Genomic DNA, 25,761 nt, shown 5'->3' on the forward strand with positions numbered 1-25,761 from the left:
CCTGTGTTCTTTCCACCCGCGTCCACAAACGTGAGTGAAATATAAGACAATGAACTGTGAATGTTGGAAATCTGAAATGAAAACAAATTGCTGGAGAAACTCAGCAGGTCTGTCAGCATCTGTGGAGGGAAAGCAGAGTTAGTGTTTCAAGTCCAGTGATATCAACACAAAGGCACCTTGTTCTTTCCACTTGCACAATTCTAATCTGCTTGTGCTCTGTGCATATTATTTCATTTTCTCATGTATAATTATCCAATTGTCTTATTAATTTCTTTTAACTTTTCTTCTTCCCATTTGTGTTTTGTAACCTATTCAAACACTGCAATTATGTTTCACACCTGGAACTGTATATTCATCTGAATCTGGCCCTTTGTTCTGCTGTAGGTGGCTATTCTCCTTGGCCTCGCACTCTTTAGAATTTTTAGAATTCCTTCCCTGTTCCACTCTCGCCTCCTTTAATACTACCTTCTGACTGAACTTCTAATCACCAGTTATTACTTCTTTCAACTTTGTGTTCATTTGTGATGAATGCTGTTGAAGTGCTTCAAAATGTTAATCTACATAAAAGGTGGTATATAAATGGACATTTTTGTAGTAAGAGGTTCAATGATTTATTAATGCTCTGTCTCCATTTGGGAGCAAACAATGTGGAGATAGCACTAAAAGACAGGAATGCTATAAACAGTATAATAATTGATACATAAGATCTCCTAAGAGGTTAGCATTATTATAAATTAGTAAATCACCTGATTTGAAGTTTAATGAGTCCTACTTTGCTGAAAGAAGTGAACATGGGTGGTTGAACCACATCCTTCTATTATAACTCTGTGGTCTGTTATATATGTGAACACAATGACATTTTTGTTTTAGCGGGATCGAGCACATTATTATGGATTTGTGTACTTCCGACAAGTCAAAGATTGTACAGTTAAACGAGGATATTTTCAAAAGGTAATTTCTCTTGCTTACAATATTAAACTGTATTATTTGCACATGGATTGGAGTCACCAATTTGATCAAAATGATTGTTTGAAACATTAGCCTGCCTATATACAGGTGATTAAGGGAATAACTTGAATGCAGTGCAATTTATATACTGTGTTATTCAATTGGAGAGAATCTTTGTCATCAGATTAGATGCCTTACTGACTAGCAGTAAGTTATTTCTTTTTAATTTAATAATGATGCCATAACAAACTGAGAGCATACATTCAACCTTTTTAAGTGTTTTTAACATGGGAATTGTTTGTCTTCTAATGGATTCTGCACAACTTAGCTTAATTTTTTTCTCCTTGGTAATGTATAATTCTTTGTAAAAAGGGAGCATTACCAATTGTAAAAGTTATCAGTGGCAAGATTTGCTATGGACCGAAGGGTCTGTTTCCATGCAGGACAACTCTTGACTCTCGTGTCAATGCTGCTGCACTTCAAGGAGAGCTGCAGACAGTCTTCAAAGAATTTTCTTGGTCTTCACTGGGACATCAGCCATTTGAGAATCGAAAATAAGAGCATCTGGTGGGTGAGATAATTGTGAGCCCTCTGGACACATTGTCCTGTCTTTCAAAGTTGAACTTTGTAATTTGCATGAAGGCTTGTGAAAGTAGCTTCAAGAAAGACAATGATCCTCTCATTGAATCTGGGGAGCATGACAAAGGCAGCCACAATACACAATCCAGGTCTTACTGCAGTCTTACTGAAGTACTGCATTGTGCTGGTGTAAACTGCTCTGTAAATTCAGAATTTTGTTTATTTGGAGGCCTTTTTGTAAAATATTTGCTGTCAATGTCACACTTTGTGGAAGGCTGAGCTGGCACAGCTGCTACTGTTGGATCTCTTCCTCAATAGTGGCTTTTTGATAACATGACGGTCAAGGTATGGGAAGAGTTAACATATACTAGAGTCTCTCCTTCAACATGTGAGCTGGTATATTTGATTGACACAGTGAACTGATGAGTTTGATTTTGGCAGCTTTTAAGGCCAGGTCAACTTTATGTGTGGAGAAAGTGAGGTCTGCAGATGCTGGAGATCAAAGTTGAAACTTTATTGCTGGAACAGCACAGCAGGTCAGGCAGCATCCAGGGAACAGGAGATTCGACGTTTCGGGCACAGGCCCTTCTTCAGGAATGAGCAGAGAGTGTTCAGCAGGAGAAGATAAAAGGTAGGGAGGAGGGACTTGGAGGAGGGGAGTTGGAAATGTGATAGGTGGAAAGAGGTCAAGGTGAGGGTGATAGGTCGGAGTAGGGTGGAGGCGGAGAGGACAAGAAGGAACTGTATATTCATCTGAATCTGGCCCTTTGTTCTGCTGTAGGTGGCTATTCTCCTTGGCCTCGCACTCTTTAGAATTTTTAGAATTCCTTCCCTGTTCCACTCTCGCCTCCTTTAATACTACCTTCTGACTGAACTTCTAATCACCAGTTATTACTTCTTTCAACTTTGTGTTCATTTGTGATGAATGCTGTTGAAGTGCTTCAAAATGTTAATCTACATAAAAGGTGGTATATAAATGGACATTTTTGTAGTAAGAGGTTCAATGATTTATTAATGCTCTTGTCTCCATTAGGGAGCAAACAATGTGGAGATAGCACTAAAAGACAGGAATGCTATAAACAGTATAATAATTGATACATAAGATCTCCTAAGAGGTTAGCATTATTATAAATTAGTAAATCACCTGATTTGAAGTTTAATGAGTCCTACTTTGCTGAAAGAAGTGAACATGGGTGGTTGAACCACATCCTTCTATTATAACTCTGTGGTCTGTTATATATGTGAACACAATGACATTTTTGTTTTAGCGGGATCGAGCACATTATTATGGATTTGTGTACTTCCGACAAGTCAAAGATTGTACAGTTAAACGAGGATATTTTCAAAAGGTAATTTCTCTTGCTTACAATATTAAACTGTATTATTTGCACATGGATTGGAGTCACCAATTTGATCAAAATGATTGTTTGAAACATTAGCCTGCCTATATACAGGTGATTAAGGGAATAACTTGAATGCAGTGCAATTTATATACTGTGTTATTCAATTGGAGAGAATCTTTGTCATCAGATTAGATGCCTTACTGACTAGCAGTAAGTTATTTCTTTTTAATTTAATAATGATGCCATAACAAACTGAGAGCATACATTCAACCTTTTTAAGTGTTTTTAACATGGGAATTGTTTGTCTTCTAATGGATTCTGCACAACTTAGCTTAATTTTTTTCTCCTTGGTAATGTATAATTCTTTGTAAAAAGGGAGCATTACCAATTGTAAAAGTTATCAGTGGCAAGATTTGCTATGGACCGAAGGGTCTGTTTCCATGCAGGACAACTCTTGACTCTCGTGTCAATGCTGCTGCACTTCAAGGAGAGCTGCAGACAGTCTTCAAAGAATTTTCTTGGTCTTCACTGGGACATCAGCCATTTGAGAATCGAAAATAAGAGCATCTGGTGGGTGAGATAATTGTGAGCCCTCTGGACACATTGTCCTGTCTTTCAAAGTTGAACTTTGTAATTTGCATGAAGGCTTGTGAAAGTAGCTTCAAGAAAGACAATGATCCTCTCATTGAATCTGGGGAGCATGACAAAGGCAGCCACAATACACAATCCAGGTCTTACTGCAGTCTTACTGAAGTACTGCATTGTGCTGGTGTAAACTGCTCTGTAAATTCAGAATTTTGTTTATTTGGAGGCCTTTTTGTAAAATATTTGCTGTCAATGTCACACTTTGTGGAAGGCTGAGCTGGCACAGCTGCTACTGTTGGATCTCTTCCTCAATAGTGGCTTTTTGATAACATGACGGTCAAGGTATGGGAAGGGTTAACATATACTAGAGTCTCCCCTTCAACATGTGAGCTGGTATATTTGATTGACACAGTGAATTGATGAGTTTGATTTTGGCAGCTTTTAAGGCCAGGTCAACTTTACGTGTGTGCAGCTTTGAAAACTGAAAGTTATTGGTAATTTACATGCGGCGTGGCAACAACAATGTCATCGTCTGCAAACTATAAATTGTGCATGTCTGTAGTAATCGGTTTAGTTTCAAGCAATTGAAATTGGAAGAGTTTTCCATCTTGGCAGTGATTAATGTTGACACTTGAAACCAATTGATATTTGTGCTGATTAGTGACTATCAAGTAGATTCAAACTTGTATTGGGGCAATTAAGCAATCTTGCTGGATACTGGTTCAGATTTTGATGTCAGTTCATGTCTCCCACTCAACCGTTGCAGTCATATGAAGCAGTTACAGGATTGTGATGTCTGACATTTTTTGGCCATTGAGATGTTAGTGAATTTTGAGAAGATTTGTAGCTCAGGTTGAGGTTTTGGATGTAGGTTTGCTCACTGAGCTGGAAGGTTCATTTCCAGACATTTTGTCACCCTACTAGGTGACATCTTCAGTGGGCCTCAGGTAAAGCACTGCTGAAAATTCCTGCTTTCTGTTTATATGTTTGGTATTCTTTTGGTGATGTCATTCCCTGTGGTGATGTTATTTCCTGTGGTGAAGTCCCTTCCTGCCCCTTTTCTCAGGGGATGGTAGATGGGGTCGAGGTAGATGGGGTCTAACTCGATGTGTTTGTTGTTAGAGTTCCGGTTGGAATGCCATGCTTCTAGGAATTCTCATGCATGTCTTTGTTTAGCTTGTCCTAGGATGGATGTATTGTCCTAGTCGAAGTGGTGTCCTTCCTCATCTGTATGTAAGGATACTAATAAGAGCGGGTCATGTCTTTTTGTGGCGAGTTGGTGTTCATGTATCCTGATGGCTCGTTTTCAGTCTGTTTGTCCAATGTAGTGTTTGTTACAGTCCTTGCACAGTATTTTGTAAGTGACATTGAGATGTTTAAAGGAACAATCTATAGAACCAACAGCAAAAAAACAGTTCTGAGGAAGGGTCATACAACCTGAAACGTTAACTGTGATTTCTCTCCACAGATGCTACCAGACCTGCTGAGCTTTTCCAGCAGCTTGTGTTTTTATTTCTGATTTACAGCATCCATAGCTCTTTCAGTTTTTAATCCATAGAGCCACACGATTTAATGAGTCAAATCCTTTGGTAAAGTCGATTAATACAATGAAGAATTACCAGTGTTTTCAACAATTTTCTTGGATTTTTGTGGTGCTGAAGATCCTTTGGAAATCATCTTTAGAAGAATTTTCACAGACTGACTGACTGACTTGTCTTGAGGCCTGTCCCAATATCGTAGTTGAAAGTTCTTTTTTTCTCTCACATCTGTGTAAAAGTTTTAATGTGAGCAAAAGCTTTGAATACTTCAGTTGGAAGATGAGGGAATCTAGGCATTGTTTTTCATCCTTGCTTATTGCAGCCTTTCTATGTGGTGGCGGTCATCCACTGATTATGCTGCAAAGTACTGGAGGATAGCGAAGAGAGTGTCAGTTGCCACATTAAATTCATGATTGAAGAGTTGTGGAAAATGTTCTTCCCAACATTGACGAATGTCACTGTCATCCTTCACAAACACCATCCTGAGAGTGAAGGCGAATTTTTTTTAACTATTTCTGTAGGTGGATATGGTAACTTCAAAGAATATTTTTGAATCTCTTGGGCTTTTTCTTCTAATTGCATGTTCTTTCTCTTTCAAACTTGTCATTGGGTGTCAGCTTTGAACAGATGTAATGCTGCACCTTTTAAATTTGTGAACTTAGTTTTTTCTGCAGGGCAGTGAAGGCTACTTGTTTGTGTCATCCGAAGTCATGTGTTTTTGAATTGCTTCTGTCAAAACAGTTCTGGTAATAGCTCATACTCTATAGTCTGGGTACAGGAGTGCTATATAGCTGAATTTATTTAACCCAGTGGATTAGAGTAGGATTTTTCCAAATTGATCATAAATTGCATTTGCAATTCCTTGTGTCAGCTAATTGTTTCAGGGTTGTAACATAATTTTTCTCTTCTTGTGAGCACAATGATATTTTGATGCTAGATGTTCTTTCGGTAGGCATCAGTTCCCTACATAGACCTAGTAATATACATGTCACTGAGATCTTTGACCTGAACAATGGTGTAATCCAGGAAGTGCCAATGCTTTGATCCGGAAGGCCTCCAAGTGGTTTTGCAGAAGGGCATGTTTGATATAATGATGCCAAGTAGAGCATATATCCTTAGCAGGAGGACATAATTTGTTTTTGGCTTTTCTCATCCTGTTTCTCCCAGTGGATCTCTTTGTCTGGCAATCCCTAACCCTCTTACCAGAAGGAAGGAGATCTTAATGCATTGCTGAAAGATCATTGGAGAGAACAAGGCACTTCCACCGCATTAAGGTGATGGCCAATAGAGGGAATCCATGAGAGGGTGGGACATGGGGAGAGGCAAAGAAGTTTTGGAGGAGTAAAATGGGGATTAAGAATTTGTTCCTCCGCATCTTGATCTGTTCTTTATTATGCTTTTATTTCAGTCCTTTGTCTTGACCACAGCTTTTGAAACCTTTTATGTTCTTTTATGTTTCCTTGGTTTTTTTTTTAAATGATCTTTGCTTGTCATATGGTTTAAAATGTCCTGCAACAGCAAGTTCATTGATCTCAGTCAGTATAGCATAGAGAAAGGCCCTCCGGCTCACTTTGTGGTGCCGGTCATCAAGCATCTATCTTTTCTAATCCCATTTTCCAGCATTTGGCCATTAGCTTTGTATGCAGTGGCTCTTTGAGGGTTCATGTCCTTTGCAAGATTTTCAGTTCTGTTCAGGTGAAGTCTGCCCATCCTTATGGTTCAGTTATGTCCAAAAAGTCATATCTGTGCCCCTGAAGTTTACATCCTAGATCACTTGTGTAGTAATACATTTTCTCACCATTTTTAAACTAACTTATAACTATGAAACCTGAGGTCAGTCCTCTCAGTTAATCACCTAACTCCTGAAAGTACATTTATAGGGCGTAAATTATGTTCTTTGGTATTCATTGGTTCTATGGTAAACTGCAACTTACTTCAACTTTCCTCCTTCATCTTAAATCATATGTACCCATTCCATTGTATCTTTTACTGGTAATAGGGATTCTCTTAAGAACATTTCAGTGTCCGATTTATCAATCCCTTATTTTTGCCATGTTGTATACTTTCCCCTTTCTCTGTCGGCACTAATTGCACAGTGTCAGTGATTTTTATAGTTGTAGTTTTCTGAGGTGTCACTAACATCACAGGTTTTCTCTGCAGGTGTCTGTTTGTCAGCTTAATACATGTGGAGTTTTCACAACCTCTGATCTCCTCCTCTTTGTACCACTAGAAGGAAATACAAATTGTAAAGAAAGTGTTGCAAGCAGTTATACACGAAAGGTCAAATGGCAACCTATTAAATATTCCATTCATAACACTGGCATTTGTTTTGTTCATATTTTCTTTGGTAACTTATCCAGGCATATGTAATTTCCAATTGAATGGAATGAATGGGAATACAACAAAGCTTTTATTAACCAGCACCTATAGTACCAGAAGTGTGCTGGTAGATGAATTCTGTTTGATCAAGAGCTCCACATAATTACTTTAAAAGCACACTAAGTAATAGAAATGTAATGCAGGGGATATACACACCACTCTCCTATACTTTATTTACAACATAAATCACTTAAACAATAATGCACCTTTAGCCTTAAATAAAACTTAGCAGTTGAGTGCCTTCTCACTTGCACCCTCAACTGACTACTCAATGACATTGCGGCGATGGTGATAATACAGTAAACTTCTACTATTTCAGGTAAATAATTTTTGTCAATTTCTAAATAGTGCTGGTTCGTAAGGTGCCAGTTAAAACAAAGTTTGCCATGTCTTGTTAGCCTGTTTAAAGACTAAATGTAATTACCATATTTTACATGAACAAATATAACAAGCACAAAGAAATATTTTGTTTTACGCATCTTGGGAAGTTCTACCACAGAATATTATTCTGTTGTTTTCAGAAATTACCCCAAAGTGTTGCCTTGACATTCACTTTCTTAGTCATAAAACATAATAAATTACAGCTTGTATGATAGAGAATGAAATAATGAAGATTTATGCAAATTCAAGTTTATTTTTTAAAAACGAAATTCCAAATGAATGTTCATGTTTTGCTGTCCTTATTATTGAGTCAGCTGGTACCATTAAGGTTATTTTATTGCCTTTCCACCATTGCTCATGGTTACTCTTCAACCACTGAAGTCTTTACGATAACATAAAGTCATGAATCCTAGAGTTCTGACCCAACAACAATAGCAAATGCACTAGTCAGGATGGTTTGTAACTTGGAGGGGAATTTGGAGGTGGTGAGAGTTTTCATGACTTTGCTGCTCTTGTTTACCTGTTGGTAAAAGTCATGGAGTTGAGAGATGCGCTCATGATTGTGGTTGTTCAATTCTAGTTTAGGTTTTCTGGTTGCCGAGTACACTCAATCTATCTGCAGCTAACCTTAACCACAATACAATACTACTCACATCAGAGATCCATTATGTGAAAATCAACATTGTTTTAGATCCAATTTCTAAGAGGCATTAATTAGAGCAAAAACAGCTGACTGTTGGACAGGAACCTGTCTTTTGATGTGTAAAATACAGTACATAATATGGTACATTAGATTTCATAAAATAAACCAAAACTAGATTATATTTCAATTTGTATCATCATGTGCTTATTTCTGTTTTTCTTTCTCTAGTCACTGGTGCTGATTTCTCGACTTCCTTTTGTGAACCTCTTCCATTCTCTACTGCAACTAGTTGCACCTGAGTATTTTGAGAAGCTGGAGCCTTGTCTAGAGGCAGGTTAGAACATTTCCAGGAATGTTATAATTATGACAACAAATGCAGAATACCCTATAAAAAATTTGTCCTTCCAGGGCTATATGGTCTTGCTATCAGAATTTGGCATAAACAATTTGCATGCCTCCATTTTAAGTATATATAGGCATGGTAACTTATAGCACCTTAAAAAAAAACAAAAAAATTACAAAATCAACCTTTTTCAACAAAAGCTTCAATCCCTTTTCTCTGCAGAGAAACACTTAGTCACAGAGGTGTATCGCACAGAAACAGGCTCTTTGGTCCAAATTGTCCATGCTCACCAGATATCCTAAACTAATCTAGCCCCATTTGCCAGTATTTGGCCCATATTCCTCTAAACCCTTCCTATTCATGTACCCATCCAGATGCCTTTTAAATGCTGTAATTGTACCAGCCTCCACTACTTTCTCTGGCAGCTCATTCCATACGCACACTGCCCTCTTTTTGAAAAAATTGCCCCTTAGGTCCCTTTTAAATTTTTCCCTTCTCATCTTAAACCTGTCCCTTCTGGTTCTGTACTCCGCCACCCCAGAGACAAGATGTTTTCTATTTATCCATGCTTCTTCAAGACTTAGTTTTCTCAATGTAACCCTTTAAACGCTGATATTATTCTGGTGAGTGTGCACTCTACAATCCTTCACCATTCCACAGACTTTATATCTGAAGCCATGTGCTTCAGTTGAGGGCTGGACAAGGCTCGGTGTTACTGAAACATAACTATCACTTATGCACAGTAGCTCCCCCCAACATACCCACGGGGGTTTATTCCACTACCTACTGTGGAAACTCAAAACTGCAAATAGGAGCGAACCCATTGATTTAAATGGGAAATTTACCTTCCCAGCAGCCTCCTGGTCCCTGCTTCCAGAAGGTTCCCTTTACTATGTTTGGCCCGTGGTAAACCGCGGCTAACTGTGGGAAACTGCGGAAAACGATTCCACGGATATGGGGGTCGCCCCGTTTTTCAGTCTCCTTGAACTGGAATATTCCATTAACTTTCCTAATTAATATCTTTTGTATGTTTTCATTAACTGTATGCACAAATGGGTGGCACGGTGGCTCAGTTGTTAGCATTGCTGCCTCACAGCGACCTGGGTTTGTTTCCAGCCTCAATCTGTGTGGAGTTTACACATTCTCCCCATGTCTGTGTGGGTTTCCTCTGGGTGCGCCAGTTTCCTCCCACAGTCCAAAAATGTGCTGTTTAGGTGAATTGGCTAAATTGCCAATAGTGTTCAGGGATGTGTAGGCTAGGTGTATTAGTCAGGGGAAATGTAGAGGAAAAGGAGTAGGGGAATGGGTCTGTGTGGGATACTCTTCGGAGGGTTGGTGTGGATTTGTTGAGCCAAATGGCCTATTTCCACATTGTAGGGATTCTGTGATTCTGTGAAATCCTTTGCTCCCTGGTAGGAGACAGGTGTTTTTTTTTGTCTCTTGCCAAAAAGGAAATCAAAGTATTTGTCGGCCTTGTATCTCCATATCGCTGTAGTTTTGTCCACTCTCAAAATCTGTTCTTTTATCTACCTGTTTTCATCTGCATGACTTATTGTGCCTCGCAAATTGGTTTTATTCCTTCATCAAAGTCTTTTTATAACAAAACGTTGACATCCCAGTATATATACCTGGGATCAACACTCATCACATTCCAGAGTCAGAGTATGTTACTTTTATTTCACTTCCTGGCTTCTACCTTCCAATTAGTAACCAGTCCATGTCCCAGTGTTACTTTCAGTTGTTTGCACTTTTGTTTTGTAGCACTCTGTCTATATAAGATATTTGATAATATTGTAGGCGCTCTATAATTCACAATGTTTGTGACTTCATCAAAAGTTCAACTATATTCGTCAAAGATGAACTAGGTTTAGGGTGAAAGGGGAAAGATATAAAAGAGACCTAAGGGGCAACTTTTTCACGCAGGTGGTGCATGTGTGGAATGAGCTGCCAGAGGAAGTGGTGGAGGCTAGTACAATTGTAACATTTAAAAGGCATCTGGCTGGCTATATGAATAGGAAGGGTTTGGAGGGATGTGGGTAGGGTGCTGGCAGATGGGACTAGATTGGGTTGGGATATCTGATTGGCATGGAGTTGGACCGAAGGGTCTGTTTTCATGCTGTACATCTCTATGACTGTGACTCTATGAACTATCTTTCAGAATTTCATCCAAATTCCCTGTGATCAGCTTTATATTCTTGAAATGTATATCATCTATGTTATAGCTTCTTGCATTTGTATCTCTAATCCAAGTCACAGTTGTTTGCTTTGTCACACTGTAATTGTGCAATTTAGTCTCTGGGTGAGAGGCATGCACTATTCTTGAATGTTTACAAACACTGCTATTCTGAAAATTTTCAGGCATAAACATGTTCTTGTTCAAGTAAGTATTTCAGTTTAAAATTCCAACACTGAATCATAGAATCCCTACAGTATGGAAGCAGTCCACTCAGCCCATAAAGTCCCCACTGACCCTCCGAAGAGCATCCCACCCAGATCAACCTCCCTACCCTATCTGCATTTCTCATTGCCATTCCCCCAGCCTACACATCTTTGGACGTTGCAGCATAGATTCAGTCTTGCAGTTCTTAAACAACTGGCCAATGATGCCTGTGTTGGCTCTTTGTAAGAGCTGACCAATTTAGTCTTGCATGCCAGCTTTTTTCCTGCTTGGGTTCAAGAACCTGCTGCTCCAGAGGTGTGCCATGACATGTCTGAACAGGTTGATTAAAGTTGTCTATCGCAGATTACAGCTTGTTAATCACATGTCCATTTATTTGCCTTTTGAAATTCACTAAGGAATTTGATCTTGCTACATTTTGAGGAAATGTATTCCAGATCTTAATTTATTGGGAGGGAAAAGAAACTCTTTGCCTTCTTATTCTTTTGCTAATATTTTAAATGTTGTCTTTAATTACTGACCCACTTGCCAGGGGGCTCGATCAAAATTCTGTGGCGTTCTTAATATATCTTTTAAGTATGTCCTTCATTTTCACTGTAAGATTAACAATCTGAGCTTCTGCAATTTCTCCACATATCCAAACTTCATGATTCCTAGCATCATCAAGTTAAACTTCTTCTGCACCCTTTCCAAGGTCTTGAAATCTTTTAGTGTGGTGTTCAGAAACAGCATGCAAAGGAATTTCGCAACTAAATGATCATGTTCAATCTCCATTTCTTCCTCCTAAAATTACATATGATGGTGGGAAATTAATCAACTTTTGAGGAGGAAGCTCTACTTCCCTATCCTCAATGACAAGGGTACCCAGTATGTCTGTGCCAAAGACAATGCTGAAGCACTTGTAACTATTTTCCATCATTGATCTTCTACCTAGGCACTTCCTGAGTTTCCCAGTATTTTCGATTCACTCCAAGTGACGTAAAATAATGGCTGAAGCCACTAGATAAAGAAAAGGCAACACTGATTCTGGTTGTGTTTCCAGAATTAGCTACTCCCCTAACCAAGTTCATCTGGTACAACTAAATCACTGACTTTGTTCCTCTGTGTGGAAAATAGGCCGGACATATCCTGCCCAAAAAATGGACTGATGCAACACTGTCAATTACTGCCCAATCTGTCCACACTCAAATGTCAGCAAAATAATGTGAGGTGTCATTGGCACTTATTGAACAATGAACTACTCACCAATGCACTTTGGGTGGGATAATTTAGAGAGGCTGAATAATCTAAATGACACTGTTTTAATGGAGGAGCAATAGGACATGGAGGTAAATGTTCGCAAATCTAAGAAAGTGATCATGCAAAGCAAGGCGAATAAGAAGGCAAATGGGATTCTTTCCATTGTAAATAGGGCCATACAATGCAAAAGTGAGGAAGTCATGTGAAACTTTTACAAGTTAGTTGTAGTATGGTGTATAACACTTTTGCATTTGTTAATGGGATATAAGTGTCACCAGTTATTCCAGCTTTTCTTGCTTATTGTGAATTGCCTTGGAGAAGGTAGTGTTAAGATTCTGACTGATGTCATTGTGGTCTATGTTCGTCTACAGTGCTGATACAATGGGAGTTCCTTGTTTCTTGATCAAGCTAAAATGAAATAATAGGAATATAATTCTAAACCTGAATGGAGTGTGGCTCAGAAGGAAACTTGCAGATGGTGGTGCCCCATTCATCTGTTGCTCATGCTCTTGTTGGTGGAAATTGTGGGTTTGGAACCTATTGTCAAAGGGGGCTTGGTAAGTTGCAATCATGCATCTAATAGTTGGAATGCATTGCCACTCTGCCTTGATGGTAGAGGGCGTTAATGCTGAAGATGGTGGAGAGGTGTGGACAAATGAGGCTACTTTATCCTCCAAGGTGGCGAATATTCCATTGTACTTTTGACTTGTATCTTGTAAATGATGGGCTGGTATTGGGTAGTTTAAAGATCACTTACTTCCCTAGGAGATCTCAGTCTCTGATTAGCTCTTGTAGCCACAGTAGTTAGAATGTGTAAGAGTGGAAGTAGGCTATTCAGCCCATCAATCTGCTTTCATATTCTATGCAACCATGGCTGATGTGATGATCCTCAAATCTACTTTCCTGCCTTTTATCCACAACCCTTGATTCCCTTACTGATTAAAAAATTGTCCATTCAAGTCTTGAACTTACTTGAAGACCCAGCCCCCATAGCCTTTGCAGGAAAGAATTCCATAGATTCACTAGCCTCTGAGGAAAGAAATTCCTCCTTATTTCTGTCTGAAATGGGTGTGGGTTCAATTCCTGCACCAGCTGAGGTCACCATGAAGGTCCCACCTTCTCCTCTTGCCATCTCTTGAAATGTTGTAACCCTCAGGTTAAATTCTCCACCAGTCATCTCTCTCTCGAGAATAGCCCTATGGTCCTCTAAGAATATTATGACTTAACATGGATACATAGCAATATAAGGTAATGTTTTGTAGAAGATCAATGTTAAATTGACTAGTATTTTATTAATTTGATATTTCCTTTTTGTTTCATTTAGCAGAAATGTTGGCATAAAGTTTAGAGTGCAATATGTGTTTGTTACAAAGTTTATTTTATAACTATTCACTGCAGTTAAATATCTTCACTTTTTTCATTTTTCTTTGTCCTGCATTTATCACTGTCTCTCAGATTTTGCAATTGGCTTGTGGATTTGTTCCTTTCTCTGCTTAATGCTATTTGGTGCCATAAAATACACCCATTAAGGTAGTAGTTTCTCTATTGTTCCTTAATTCTAATCAAACAGATTCTGTCTTTGGAGTGCTAGGCATTTCTGGGCACCAAATCTTTGGATATGTTGACCTTAGCAGGAGGCAAGCGTAGATGCATGAGATTTTCTCTGATTAAATTACTTTAAATTCTGTCTTGCCACCATTCTGAGCAGTGACAAACTACTTGTAAGAACGATAGTTCAATTTGTAAAGTATTTAACCTGACAGTAGAAATGAAACTCCAGGACACTCTGAAAGTTAGTTTCATCATTACTCAATTGTAGTCAAGAGTGTGTTGCTGGAAAAGCACAGCAGGTCAGGCAGCATCCAAGGAGCAGGAAAATCGATGTTTCGGGCAAAAGCCCTTCAATTATAGGCAATCCCTTAACCATAATACAGACAACATGTTAATATCTGTAGGTCTGTTTTTGAGTTGAAAGCATTTTTGCGCAAAATGCAGTTTGTATCATTTTGATTTGGCTGTCCCTGTTCTTGTAAGCAGAAATGAGATTTTGCACCTTTCCTACTCTGTGCTTCAAAGAGTTCCCTTTGTGAATGGATACTCGACAGCTCTTACCAATGCTGGTACCAAGATTCTGCTTAACACAGCTCGGTCTTCCTGCTACTTCCTGCTACTTCCTTACCTTGGTCATATTCTGTACCCCAGAATAGTGCAATGCAGCAGGATTTATTTTCCTAATCCCTTGATTGCAATTCATTTTAGATTGCCTCACCAGCAGCATTTTCAGCGCAGAGAGGAAACAAATTTTTCTGCAGTGTCATTTGAGTTTACCACTTTTAACTTGAAGAATGCAATAATTTTGAAAAGTTTATGCAAGCATATCTAAAGCTTTCTCGATAGGCTTTAATAGGTTTCTACCTAGTGGGCGATATGATGACTCAGTGGTTAACATTGTTACCTCACAGTGCCAGCGACCCAAGTTCGATTGAGCCTTGGGTGACTGTCTGTGTGGAGTTTGCACGTTCTCTATGTCTGTGTGGGTTTCTTTCGGATGTTCTGGTTTCCCCCCACAATTCAAAGATGGGCAGATTAGGTGGCTTGCCCATAGTGTCCAGCGATGTACAGGTTAGGTGGATTAGCCATAGGAAATGTTGGGTTACAGGGATAGATTTAAGGGTTGGGTCTGGGTGTGATGCCTTTTGGAGGGTCAAAGTGAACTCGATCAGCCAAATGGTCTGCTTCCACACCATAGGGATCTGTGTTTGTAGATGAGATGGGAGTGTAGTAAAGGAGGAGTCTAAAATCTTCAAACTCTGCAGCACAAAAGGACTCTATTTTCCCCATTATGTCCATGCCTCATCTTTGAAAGAGGTATTCAGTTTATCCGATTCACCTGTCCTTTTATCATAACCATGTAAATGTTACCCTTTCACATATTTATAGAATTTCCTTTTGAAAGTTAACATAGGTCTTGGAAAATAGGAGCAGGAGAAGGCCATTTGGCCCCTTTGCACCACTCCACCAGTCGTTGTGATCATGGCTGATCATTCAACTTATTAGCCTATACCAGCTTTTCCCCCACATCCTTTGATCCCTTCAGTCCCAAGTTCTTTATCTATTACTTAAAGTCATGCAGTGATTGCTTTCTGTGGTAGTAAATTCCACAGGCTCACCTCTCTGTGTGAAGAAACTTCTCCTCGTCGCAGTCCAAAAAGGTTTATTCCTTATCCCTAAATGGTGAGCCCTTGCTCTGGATTCCCCTGCCATCGGGAAAATCCTCCCTGCATCTACCTACCTAGTCCTTCTATGAGATCCCTTCATTTGTCTGAACTCTGCAAATATAATCCTAAACAATTCAACCTCTCCTTGTATGTCAGTTTGCACTCCCATGAATGGCTCTGGCAACATTCAACTGCACTCCTACTAATAGATATATCTATAGCTATTCAGATAGTCTGCATTCCTATTTTTGCTACCAAAGTAGATAACCATGCGTTTATCCAAATTGTATTACATCAACCATGCATTTGCCCACTTGGTCAGCTTGCCCAAATCATACTGAAGCATTGCTGTATCCTCCTCACAGTTCATCCTCCCACCCAGCTTTGTGTCATCTACAGATTTTGAGAAATTACCTTTAGCTCACATATCTAAATCATGAATATGTATTGTGAGTAGCTGGGTGCTAGCAGCACCTCTGGGCCACCCGGACGAACCAACCCAACCAACCTGTGGCACAGCATTTCAACTCCCCCTCCCACTCCACCGAGGATATGCAGGTCATTGGACTCATCCACCGCCAAACCACAACAACCCGACGGTCGGAGGAGGAGCGTCTTATCTTCCGACTGGGAACCCTCCAACCGCAGGGGATGAACTTGGACTTCACCAGTTTCTTCATCCCCCCCTCCCCCCCACCTTGTCTCAGCCGGATCCCTCCAGCCCGGCACCGCCTTCCTGACCTGCAGTCTTCTTCTTGACCTCTCCGCCTCCATCCTACTCCGACCTATCACCCTCACCTTGACCTCTTTCCACCTATCACATTTCCAACTCCCCTCCTCCAAGTCCCTCCTCCCTACCTTTTATCTTCTCCTGCTGAACACTCTCTGCTCATTCCTGAAGAAGGGCCTGTGCCCGAAACGTCGAATCTCCTGTTCCCTGGATGCTGCCTGACCTGCTGTGCTGTTCCAGCAATAAAGTTTCAACTGCTAGCAGTATCCCTGTGGTGTTCCACTCAGCTCTGGCTTCCATTTGGAAAAAGACTTGTTTATTCCTACTGTTCGCTTCCTGTCTGTCACCCAGTCCTTAATCCATCTCAATATACTAACCCCAGCCCAAGAACATTAGTTTTTACATGCCAAACTCTTATGTGCCACTTTGTCAAAAACTTTCTGTAAATTTAAGCAATCTGCATCCATTGGCTCCCCACATCAACGCTACTATTACATCCTCAAAGAATTGCAGTAGATTTGTCAAGCATGATTTCTCTTTTTTGTAAATCCATGCTGAATGTATCCACTGTTTTCCAAGTGCTCTGCTATTATAGCTTTTATGACGGACTGACATTTTCCTCATTACCAATATCAGGCTGATTTGGTCTGTAATTCCCTGTTTTCTCTCTTTTTCTCCCTTTTTGAATAGACAGATTATATACTAACTGCCCTCCAATCTATTGGAACCGTTTCAGAGTCTATAGAATCTTGCAAGATCACCAGCAAAGCATCTACTATTTCTAGGATCACTTCCTTAACTTCAATGGATTGTAGATTATCAAGCCCTGGAGAATTATCAGCTTTCGATCCCATCAATTTCCCCAACACATTTCCCTACTAATACTTATTCCTTCAATTCCTTCCTCTTACTAAACATGTTCCCCAACATTTGAGTCTTGGAATCATATAGCACAGAGATAGACCCCTCAGTCCAACTCATTCATGCCAACTAGGTTTCCCAAATTAAATTAATCCCATTTGCCTGCATTCCGTTCATATCGATCTAAATCTTTCTTATTCATGTACCTGTCCAAATGTCTTTTAAATGTAAACTACCTGCTCCCACTTCCTTGGGCAGCTCATTCCATATATATACCACCATTTATGTGAAAAAATTGCCCCATAGGTCCCTTTTACAAGCTTTCCCCTCTCACTTAAACCTAAACCCTCTTGTTTTGAATTCCCCGACCCGAGGGAAAAGACCTTTGCTATTTGTCTCATCTATGCCACTCATGATTTTTTTTTTGCATGTGTTATTTGTGTCCTCCTTTGTGAAGACAGAAGCAATGAGTATGTTTAATTGTTCAAACATTTCTTTATTCCTCATTATAAGTTCCCCTGTTTCTGACAGTAAGGAACCTACATCTGTTTTCACTAATTTTTTTCTCTTCACATCCTGATACAAGCTTTTACAATCGGTTTGTATATTTCCCAGGAATATTTCCCTATTTTCTCTGTCTTAATCAAATGCTTTGTCCTCTATTTTTTTGAATTCTAAACTGCTGTCAATCCGCAAATGTGTTTTTTTCCTCTCTGGCCAATTTGTATGCATGCTGCTTGGATCTCATACTATCTCTAATTTCTCTTGTATTCCACGGTTAGGCCAACTTCCTTGATTTACTTTTGCACTGTGCAGGAATGAATAATTGTTGCAGTTCACCCATTCATTCTTTGAATGTTTGACATTGCCTTTCTATCATCATCCCTTGAAATAATGTTTTCTCACGTTTATACCATTGTAGTTTCCTCTATTTGAATTCAGGACCTTAGTCTCAGAATCAACTATGTCACACTCTATCTTGATGAAGAATTTGATCATATGGTTCCTCATCCCAAAGGGGCATTTCTCGTTAAAGACTTGAGAGGGGATACAATTCTGGAAATGTTTTAGTTGAGAAAAGGATATAGTTGGAGAAAATGTTGAATTCTGAATACAGTAAACTTTGTTTTTGCAGTTTGTAATGAGGTAGACCAATGGCCAGCTCCAGTCCCTGGAAAAACACTCAGCCTGCCTGTCATGGGAGTGGTTATTCAGGTATGAATGGACAGAACTGTGGAACATGGGAACGCTTGCGTAATAACCCAAATAGAAATGCCTTTAGGAATTTACCTCCGTCTAAAATGCAGCATCTCTAACTGCCTTTGTTTCTCTTCTTTGACAGTTTTAAAACTTGGGGTTGAACTCTTGCCCTCTGCAGTCTTTTAGATATTACACACTAGCCACTAACTAACTTGATGAAATTAAACCTGTGATTTGGTGATTCCATAATGCTTGGCTTCTCATTAGAGATTCAAATTTCTTGTCATTTTCCAGCATGGCGTTGAGGATTTCTCTTCTCTTCAGTTTTATTCTAAGATACTCAAACAATATAATCAAATATAGAATAGAATATCCTTTTATGGTCATATGTACTCAAGTACAGGAGTACAGTGAAAAAATTTACAATGTCTCCCCTTATGGCGCCATTTTAGAGACAAGTACCTATGTACAAATCTTAGATACAAAAGAGGAATAAAGAGAAAAGTAGTTGCATTACTTTTACATTATCGTATTGAAAGAATAAGTTACAAATACTGCATAGTTAAAGGATTGACATTCCAGTCAAATAAAAACAATTCAAATAAACATTATATTACAGCAGCTCAGTGCAGGGGATTCCCTACATGGTCTGACCGCTTGCACCAGACCCCAGTACAACAACCGGCCCCGCTTCAAGCCTCCAGTCTGTTCAGTACTACCCTCACCTGCTCCAAGGTAAGTTCTAGGACTGCTTCGCCTGCGTCAGCCTCCATTTTAGGACTCGCTCCACATGCCACCCACTGCCCAGGACTACTTTCTCCACCCCTGTCGATCTCTGTCCTGGATTCGCTCATGAGCCAGCCGCTGCCCGGAGTTGCTTCCCTCATGTCAGCTGTTGCTCTGTGCATATATGGCATATTGGATACAAGACGTTAAATGTGGTTTGAAAAAGTGATACTTTTTCAGACAGAATTTTATTCCTGCTCACTGATGATACAACTCCAGTAAAAGTGATTACTTGTTCCCCTGTGTGTACACCCAGTTAAGTGCTCACCTAATTATATCTTAATTAACATAATCATCACCTTTGCCCTAATTCCATTTGGCTGGCAGCACTAGATGATAAACTAGCATAATCCACATGTATTCCTTGGTTAAGTTTAGCTACCTTACAAAGGAGCTCTGAAAGCTAGTACTTCCAAATAAACCTGTTGGACTATAACCTGGTGTTGTGTGATATTTAACTTTGTCCACCCAGTCCAATACTAGCACCTTGATCTTGGTTAAGTGTGTAATGTAGACTTTTGTTTCAGGCAGGAAATACACTGGAAGTTAAATAAATGGTTAGAATCTGTTATGTGATTATTTGACATTGATTTTTTTTTCTGTGTGCTTAATTCTCCATCATCTAAACACCATATAGGAGTAAAAGGCATTAAGATGAAATACTGCAATTAATTAATTTGAGCGGTTCCGGGAAACTTGGGAGGACAGTGAATTTGGATCAAAGTAATATTGGACAATGACATTTTCCTCATGGTTGCAAACCAATGAACTTGTTTGAAAGTTTCCATTTATAAATGTAACAGAAGTTTGTTGATCTTTGGCTGTATCTGCATTCTAAATTATGGAATTTTCTGGTGTATTTACAATTGGTTCCCTTTGCTGCATTAAGTCTTGCATTTTTCCATTCGCCCCTAGGTGCGGATTCCATCCAAAAAGGACAAACTCGGAACGAGCCCTCTCAAACAATCCAACCAGGAGGTATGACAAAAGTGCACATTGTCATGAAGCCCACTGCTAATTATTCTCAATGGTGGTGGGAGCTGTTTTTCTCAGGTAAATCCTATTAGAATTGTTTAGCATGCAGAGTAAGTAGAAACTCGAGTTTAGCAAGTGTGTGCAAAATAAGTATGATCCTAAATGGATTAATAAATAGAGCAGCAACAAGCCTGCATCACTGAAACTTTATTCAAGGAAATTTGATGTTGAACCACATAAAGTGATGTTGGAACAGCTGACCAAAGTTTGGTTAAAGAGCTAGCTTTTGAGGGACATCTTAAAGGAGGAAAGAGAGGTGGCGAGACAGGTTTAGAGCAAGAAATCCAGAATTTAGGATCTAAACTACCTAAGTGGTGGCTACCGTTAATGGAATGAAGATAATTAGGATGATGCAATGGGCCACACTTGGACGATTATAGGACGTATTAAAAATTCATTCACGGTATGTGCGCACCACTGGCTAGGCCAACATTTATTGCCCATTCCTTATTGTGCAAAGGGAAGTTAAGAGTAAGCCACATTGCCATGGGTCTGGAGTCACATGACTGCAGGAAGTTGATGTTGCAATGGGGTTAGGCTGGGAAGTTGTTTGGAATAAAACAAATTTTAAAATTCAGGCATTGTCAGATTATAAACCAGCCCATTGAGCACAGGTTGATGAATGAGTGGAATTTAGTGCAATTTAGAATATGGGCAGCAGCATTTTGGATCAGTTCAAGTTTCTAATATGGAAGTTGGGGGTTGCCCAATATAATAAATTAGTCAGGTCTGGATATATCAAATACAAAGACAGCAGCAGGTAAGCTAAGGTAGGTGCACAATGTTGTAGAACTGGAAAGAGAAAATCTAAATGATGGTGGGAATTTTAGATAGTCCTATTTGATTCAGAGATAATGAGGTTCTTTTGAGAAGTGTGAAGTTCTTGAGACCTAAAAACAGCGACAGACAAACCAGGATACAACTATGGTTGCTTTCATTAAAACAACTAACTGTATGCTTTAGTTTTGCTTCCTACAGTTATGTCTAGTGATTTAAGTGAACAGCTTTAAGTGAATACTGCTATTTTAAAATAATACAACGCTACATAGCTTTTAAGATTGTGAACAGCCCAGGTCATCCTCAGATAGTTGTTAGGGAGATGGATGGAGTCAATGGCTAGGAAATTGAGTTTGTGGCACGTGTCAAAGACAATATTTATGGAAATATCTGTTGATCGAATTCTAGATACCATTACCATGAAAAATAAGGGCAATGGAAATTTTGAGAGAGATGGTAGCTTGGTAGAATTAATGTCATTAACATACATTGGACCTGATCTGTTTTCTGATGATGTTCCTAGGATGCAGTAATTAACAAATCATTAAAAATCAAACTATTTCATGTAATACAATTTAAAAGAGAAAATGTGGTAAGTACTCTGGTTTGCCAACACTTATGGAGAAAGAAACAGTCATGAAAGATAACCGGTTTGAAAACATTAATTCTGTTTCCCTCTCTCACAGATGTTGCCTGACCTGAGTATTTTCTAGGTTTTCTGACTCATTTCAGATTTTCAGCTTCTGCAATATTTTACTTTCAGATTATTTCATTACTGTAGGGGCAAAAAGGTAATTTGAGAAGATTCAAGAACTTAAAAAGATGCTAGCAGTGCCAATGAAAGTGTCTATTAAATGGTTAAAGAGGAAAACAGATCGGCTATGACATTATTAAAATGGCAGAGCAAGCTAGAGGGGCCAAATACTTTACTTTTGTTCCTATTTTGTATTTTTAGTTCCTTGAAATATAGAATAAACCTTAACAATCCAAATTGTATTTTTAACTTTGACATACAAGGTCTCAAACCAAAATAATCTTGATTATTGTCCTGCAGCACTAAAGGATGAATTGTGGATATTGCCAATACCAAGAGATCTGATGAACACTGAAGACATTTCACTCTGTTGGGGCAAATTAACATTATACTTATGATTAAAAAAGTTCATTAAACCAAACCTAATCCACTTATTTCCATTAGTCTCAACTCACTCAAGTTAAATAATGGAATTAATGATTTAAGAGTAGATATAAAGGGGTATTTGCATAGTAGTCTTGTAAACAATGTGTATTTTAGAATGAAAAGCTTTTTGGTTATCTTGCCCTTAGTTCTGCAGAAGATGTGATATAGTGCATTGTTACATATAGAATGTGATCATAAATAATAAATCATCTATCTACTCACCCTATTCATAAATATTAATTCATAATTTAAACTCCAGAATCGTTGCAGAGCACAGTAACATAACTTCAGAAGAAGTTACGATCAATGACTCAAGAAACTTATATTCATTCTTAGTTAAGGAAGAGGTGGTTAAGGGAAGCATAATGAATGTTTTGGAAAATTTGTCTAGAACACTTCAAATTAAGCTACTGATATAAATTTAATGGACAGAAATTAAAATTGATAAAACGCAATATGGAGTTAGATGTCAATAAAGCTTTGACCCAAACAGTAATCAACATGTGTAATAGACAGAGTTGAAGAGTGTGGTGCTGGAAAAGCACAGCCGGTCAGGCAGCATCCAAGGAGCAGGAGAGTCGACATTTCAGGCATAAGCCCTTTATCAGAGTGTAATAGACATCCAAGACTATGAAGCTTCAGGAAGAAAGAAGAGGTTTACCAATACAAACACATGGAAATTTAGAAAATTGCCAGACGAATATTGACAGGGACAAAGATTCAGAACAAGTGCAACATAACTATAAATATGTGAATGATTTGTTTTTAAATAGTAGGGTATTTGAGATCTGAGAATTAATTGGTCATTGAGGACAAGAGATGTGAGTGAGCAAGTCACTGGACAATAAATATTGAAAAACTAAATTTTCAGAGCATGGAGGAAAGGATGATGCACAAGACAATGTTGGAAAAACCAAGTCCTGAATTGAGATGAAGATTGCAATTGCCAAGAATGAAAAGTTACTTAATGCAGTGACTAAAACATGATATATGTTGGAATGGAATTTGAAGGAAGACTAACGATAATCACAATAACTAACTCTTTAAATTCTTAAGATTTTCATGATGCTATGATAGGGCATCAGATATCTCCTGTCTGTAGTTAGTCCAGTCCATTTGTATACAGGACAACCTTTGTATCCGCGGGTCTGGTTTCTGCGGTTTCGGTTACCCACTGTTTACTGCAGCCCGAACATGTTACAGAAAGCCTTCCAGAACCATGGACCAGGGGCTGCTGGGAAGGTAAATTTTCCATTTAAATGAATGGGTTCAGTACTATCTGTGGTTTTGGGCTTCCATGGTAGATCTTGGAACGTATCCCCCATTGGTACTGGGGGGGGGGCACTAATGTACTCCCATAGTCACAGACAAAAGGGGAATTGGGTGAATTTAATTATGATTTGTTTGTTTGTGTCTTCATATGCCCATGACTGAGGTATCGTTAGATTACCACCTTTCCCTTTTATCCCCAACCCTTACTGAGGTAGCCTGAAGGTTGTTCCCTATCACTGGATTTTGGATTCCAATTTTGAAGTAAACCCCTGCAAAAACTTTTTAAGATAAAATCAAAGATGGTTTTAACAATGAAACATTCAAAATGCAGTTAAATGTCATATACTCCATCCGCATATACTCACTCAGTAAATTAAGGAAGTCAGAACAGGAGAGGAGATAAATTGCAAGTTTTGGTAAACCCTGAGATATTAAAAATTAGTTCACATGAGTTAAAACTTCCTGGAATTCAGTGTCGAATAATGATTTCCTTGGTGGACTGGAAGCAAAGTTGAGGCTTCTTTCTCGAGACAGAATTGGAGGGTCTGAGGCAGGCTGCCAATTCAGCCTAGATTCCTGTTCTCACTCTGGAATTCAAGCAACTGACTTAGAGTTGCAGAATTATATATTTAAATAGTTCATCAAATTCAGATTTCAGTTGTGTGACATACAGACATTTTAGGTGCTGAGGCCTCACCTTGATGTGTTAATTGGAAGGTTTTTCAGCAACAGTGTAGCTTTATTTCTCCATTAGCATTTCCATTATGGAATGACAAGATAACTAAAAGCATTGGTGTTCATTTTAGCATAATGACTCTTGATGTTTCTTTTGTTTGCAGCTGGCTAGAAGGAGATGGCTTGTCTCCAAGTCCTTTGTGTCAAGTTTAGCTGAGATGTCTCTAAAATGCAAGGAGTTCAGAAGCTTTTGGAGAGGCAATTATGTGATTAGCTTGGGCAATTTTGAGTACAGCGTAGTTGGTATTTTTAAAAGAAATAGAATTTAAACATGAAAATGCAGAAGAGAAGATGGTCTTCAGCTGGATTTCTCTTTATGCCCTCTGACCATGATAAGACCATAAAACACAGGAGTAAAAATTAGGTGTCTCAACACATTGAGTCTGCTCTGCCATTCAATTATGGCTGATAAGTTTTTCAACCCCTTTCTTCCTGGAACCTTGGATCCCCTTGACAATCAAGAACCTACAGTTGTTTCTGCTATTAGGTGTGTTTCTTCAAATGAATTGGCTGTAATGTGATTGAAGAATTTAGACTGTTATTTAGAATGTGAACTTGCCTTACCTGTTATTGGCTATAACGTGATTCTGGCCCCATTAGTTTAAATGGCACCGCTATAATGCAATTTTCTTATAACATGTGATCGCATGAAAACCAAACTATCGCATTATGTCAGAACCAACTGGATCTATCTCTGTCTTAAATATACTCAATGAACTTGCCTCCACAGCCTTCTAAGGCAATGAATTCCACAGATTCACCACTCCCTGGCTGAAGAAGTTTGCCCTTATCTCCATTATAAAGGATCTTCCCTTTACTCTAAGGCTGTGCCCTTGGGTCCAAGTGTCTCCTGTCAATGAAACATCTTCCTGATATCTACTCAGTCCAGGCCGTTCAGTATTCTGCAAGTTTCAATTAGATCCCCTCTCATTCTTCTAAACTCCAGTGAGTATAATCCCAGAGTCCTCAAACGTTCCTCATACATTAAGCCTTTCATTCCTGGGATCATTCTTGTGAACATTCTCTGGACCCGCTCCAGGGCCAGTATGTTCTTGCTCTCAATACACTAAATGTGGTCTGACCAGCGCTTTATAAAGCCTCAGAAGTATATCCCTGCTTTTGTATTCTCGTCCTCTCCAGATGAATGAATGCCTTTCTAACTATCAACTAAACCTGCAAATTTACCTGAAGAGAAACCTGGACTATGGCTCCTAAGCCCCTTTGCTCTTCAGACTTCTGAATTTTCTCCCCATTTAGAAAATAGTCCATGCCTCTATTCTTCCAACCAAAGTGCATGACCTCATACTTCCCCACTTTATATTCCATCTACCACTTCTTTTCCCAATCTCCTAACCTGTCTAAATTCTTCTTCAGCCTTTGCACCTTCTCAATACAACTACTCCCTCCACCTATGTTTTGTATCATCTGCAAGCTTAGCCAGAATGCCCTCAGTTCCTTCATCCAGATCATTAATGTGTAAAATGAAAAGTTGTGGACCCAACACTGATCCTTGCAGAATACCAGTCGCCACTGGCTGCCATTCAAAGAAGGACCCTTTTAACCCCATCTTCTGCCTGTTATGAAGGTGAAG

The 25,761-nt window shown here is 39.0% G+C and overlaps 1 protein-coding gene across 1 annotated transcript in view; it reads left to right on the plus strand.

Annotated features, from left to right (window-relative positions):
• dennd6b (DENN/MADD domain containing 6B) overlaps positions 1 to 25,761 on the plus strand; it is a 110,661-nt gene that overhangs the window by 32,595 nt on the left and 52,305 nt on the right. Inside the window, exons 5-9 of the mRNA XM_043713204.1 lie at positions 105 to 137; positions 871 to 951; positions 8,625 to 8,730; positions 18,321 to 18,400; positions 20,087 to 20,149. Coding sequence (XP_043569139.1) covers positions 105 to 137; positions 871 to 951; positions 8,625 to 8,730; positions 18,321 to 18,400; positions 20,087 to 20,149 — 363 coding nt within the window. The remainder of the gene's footprint in view (positions 1 to 104; positions 138 to 870; positions 952 to 8,624; positions 8,731 to 18,320; positions 18,401 to 20,086; positions 20,150 to 25,761) is intronic.

The sequence above is a fragment of the Chiloscyllium plagiosum genome, chromosome 23 (assembly GCF_004010195.1).
Source record: "Chiloscyllium plagiosum isolate BGI_BamShark_2017 chromosome 23, ASM401019v2, whole genome shotgun sequence".
NCBI lineage: Eukaryota > Metazoa > Chordata > Chondrichthyes > Orectolobiformes > Hemiscylliidae > Chiloscyllium > Chiloscyllium plagiosum.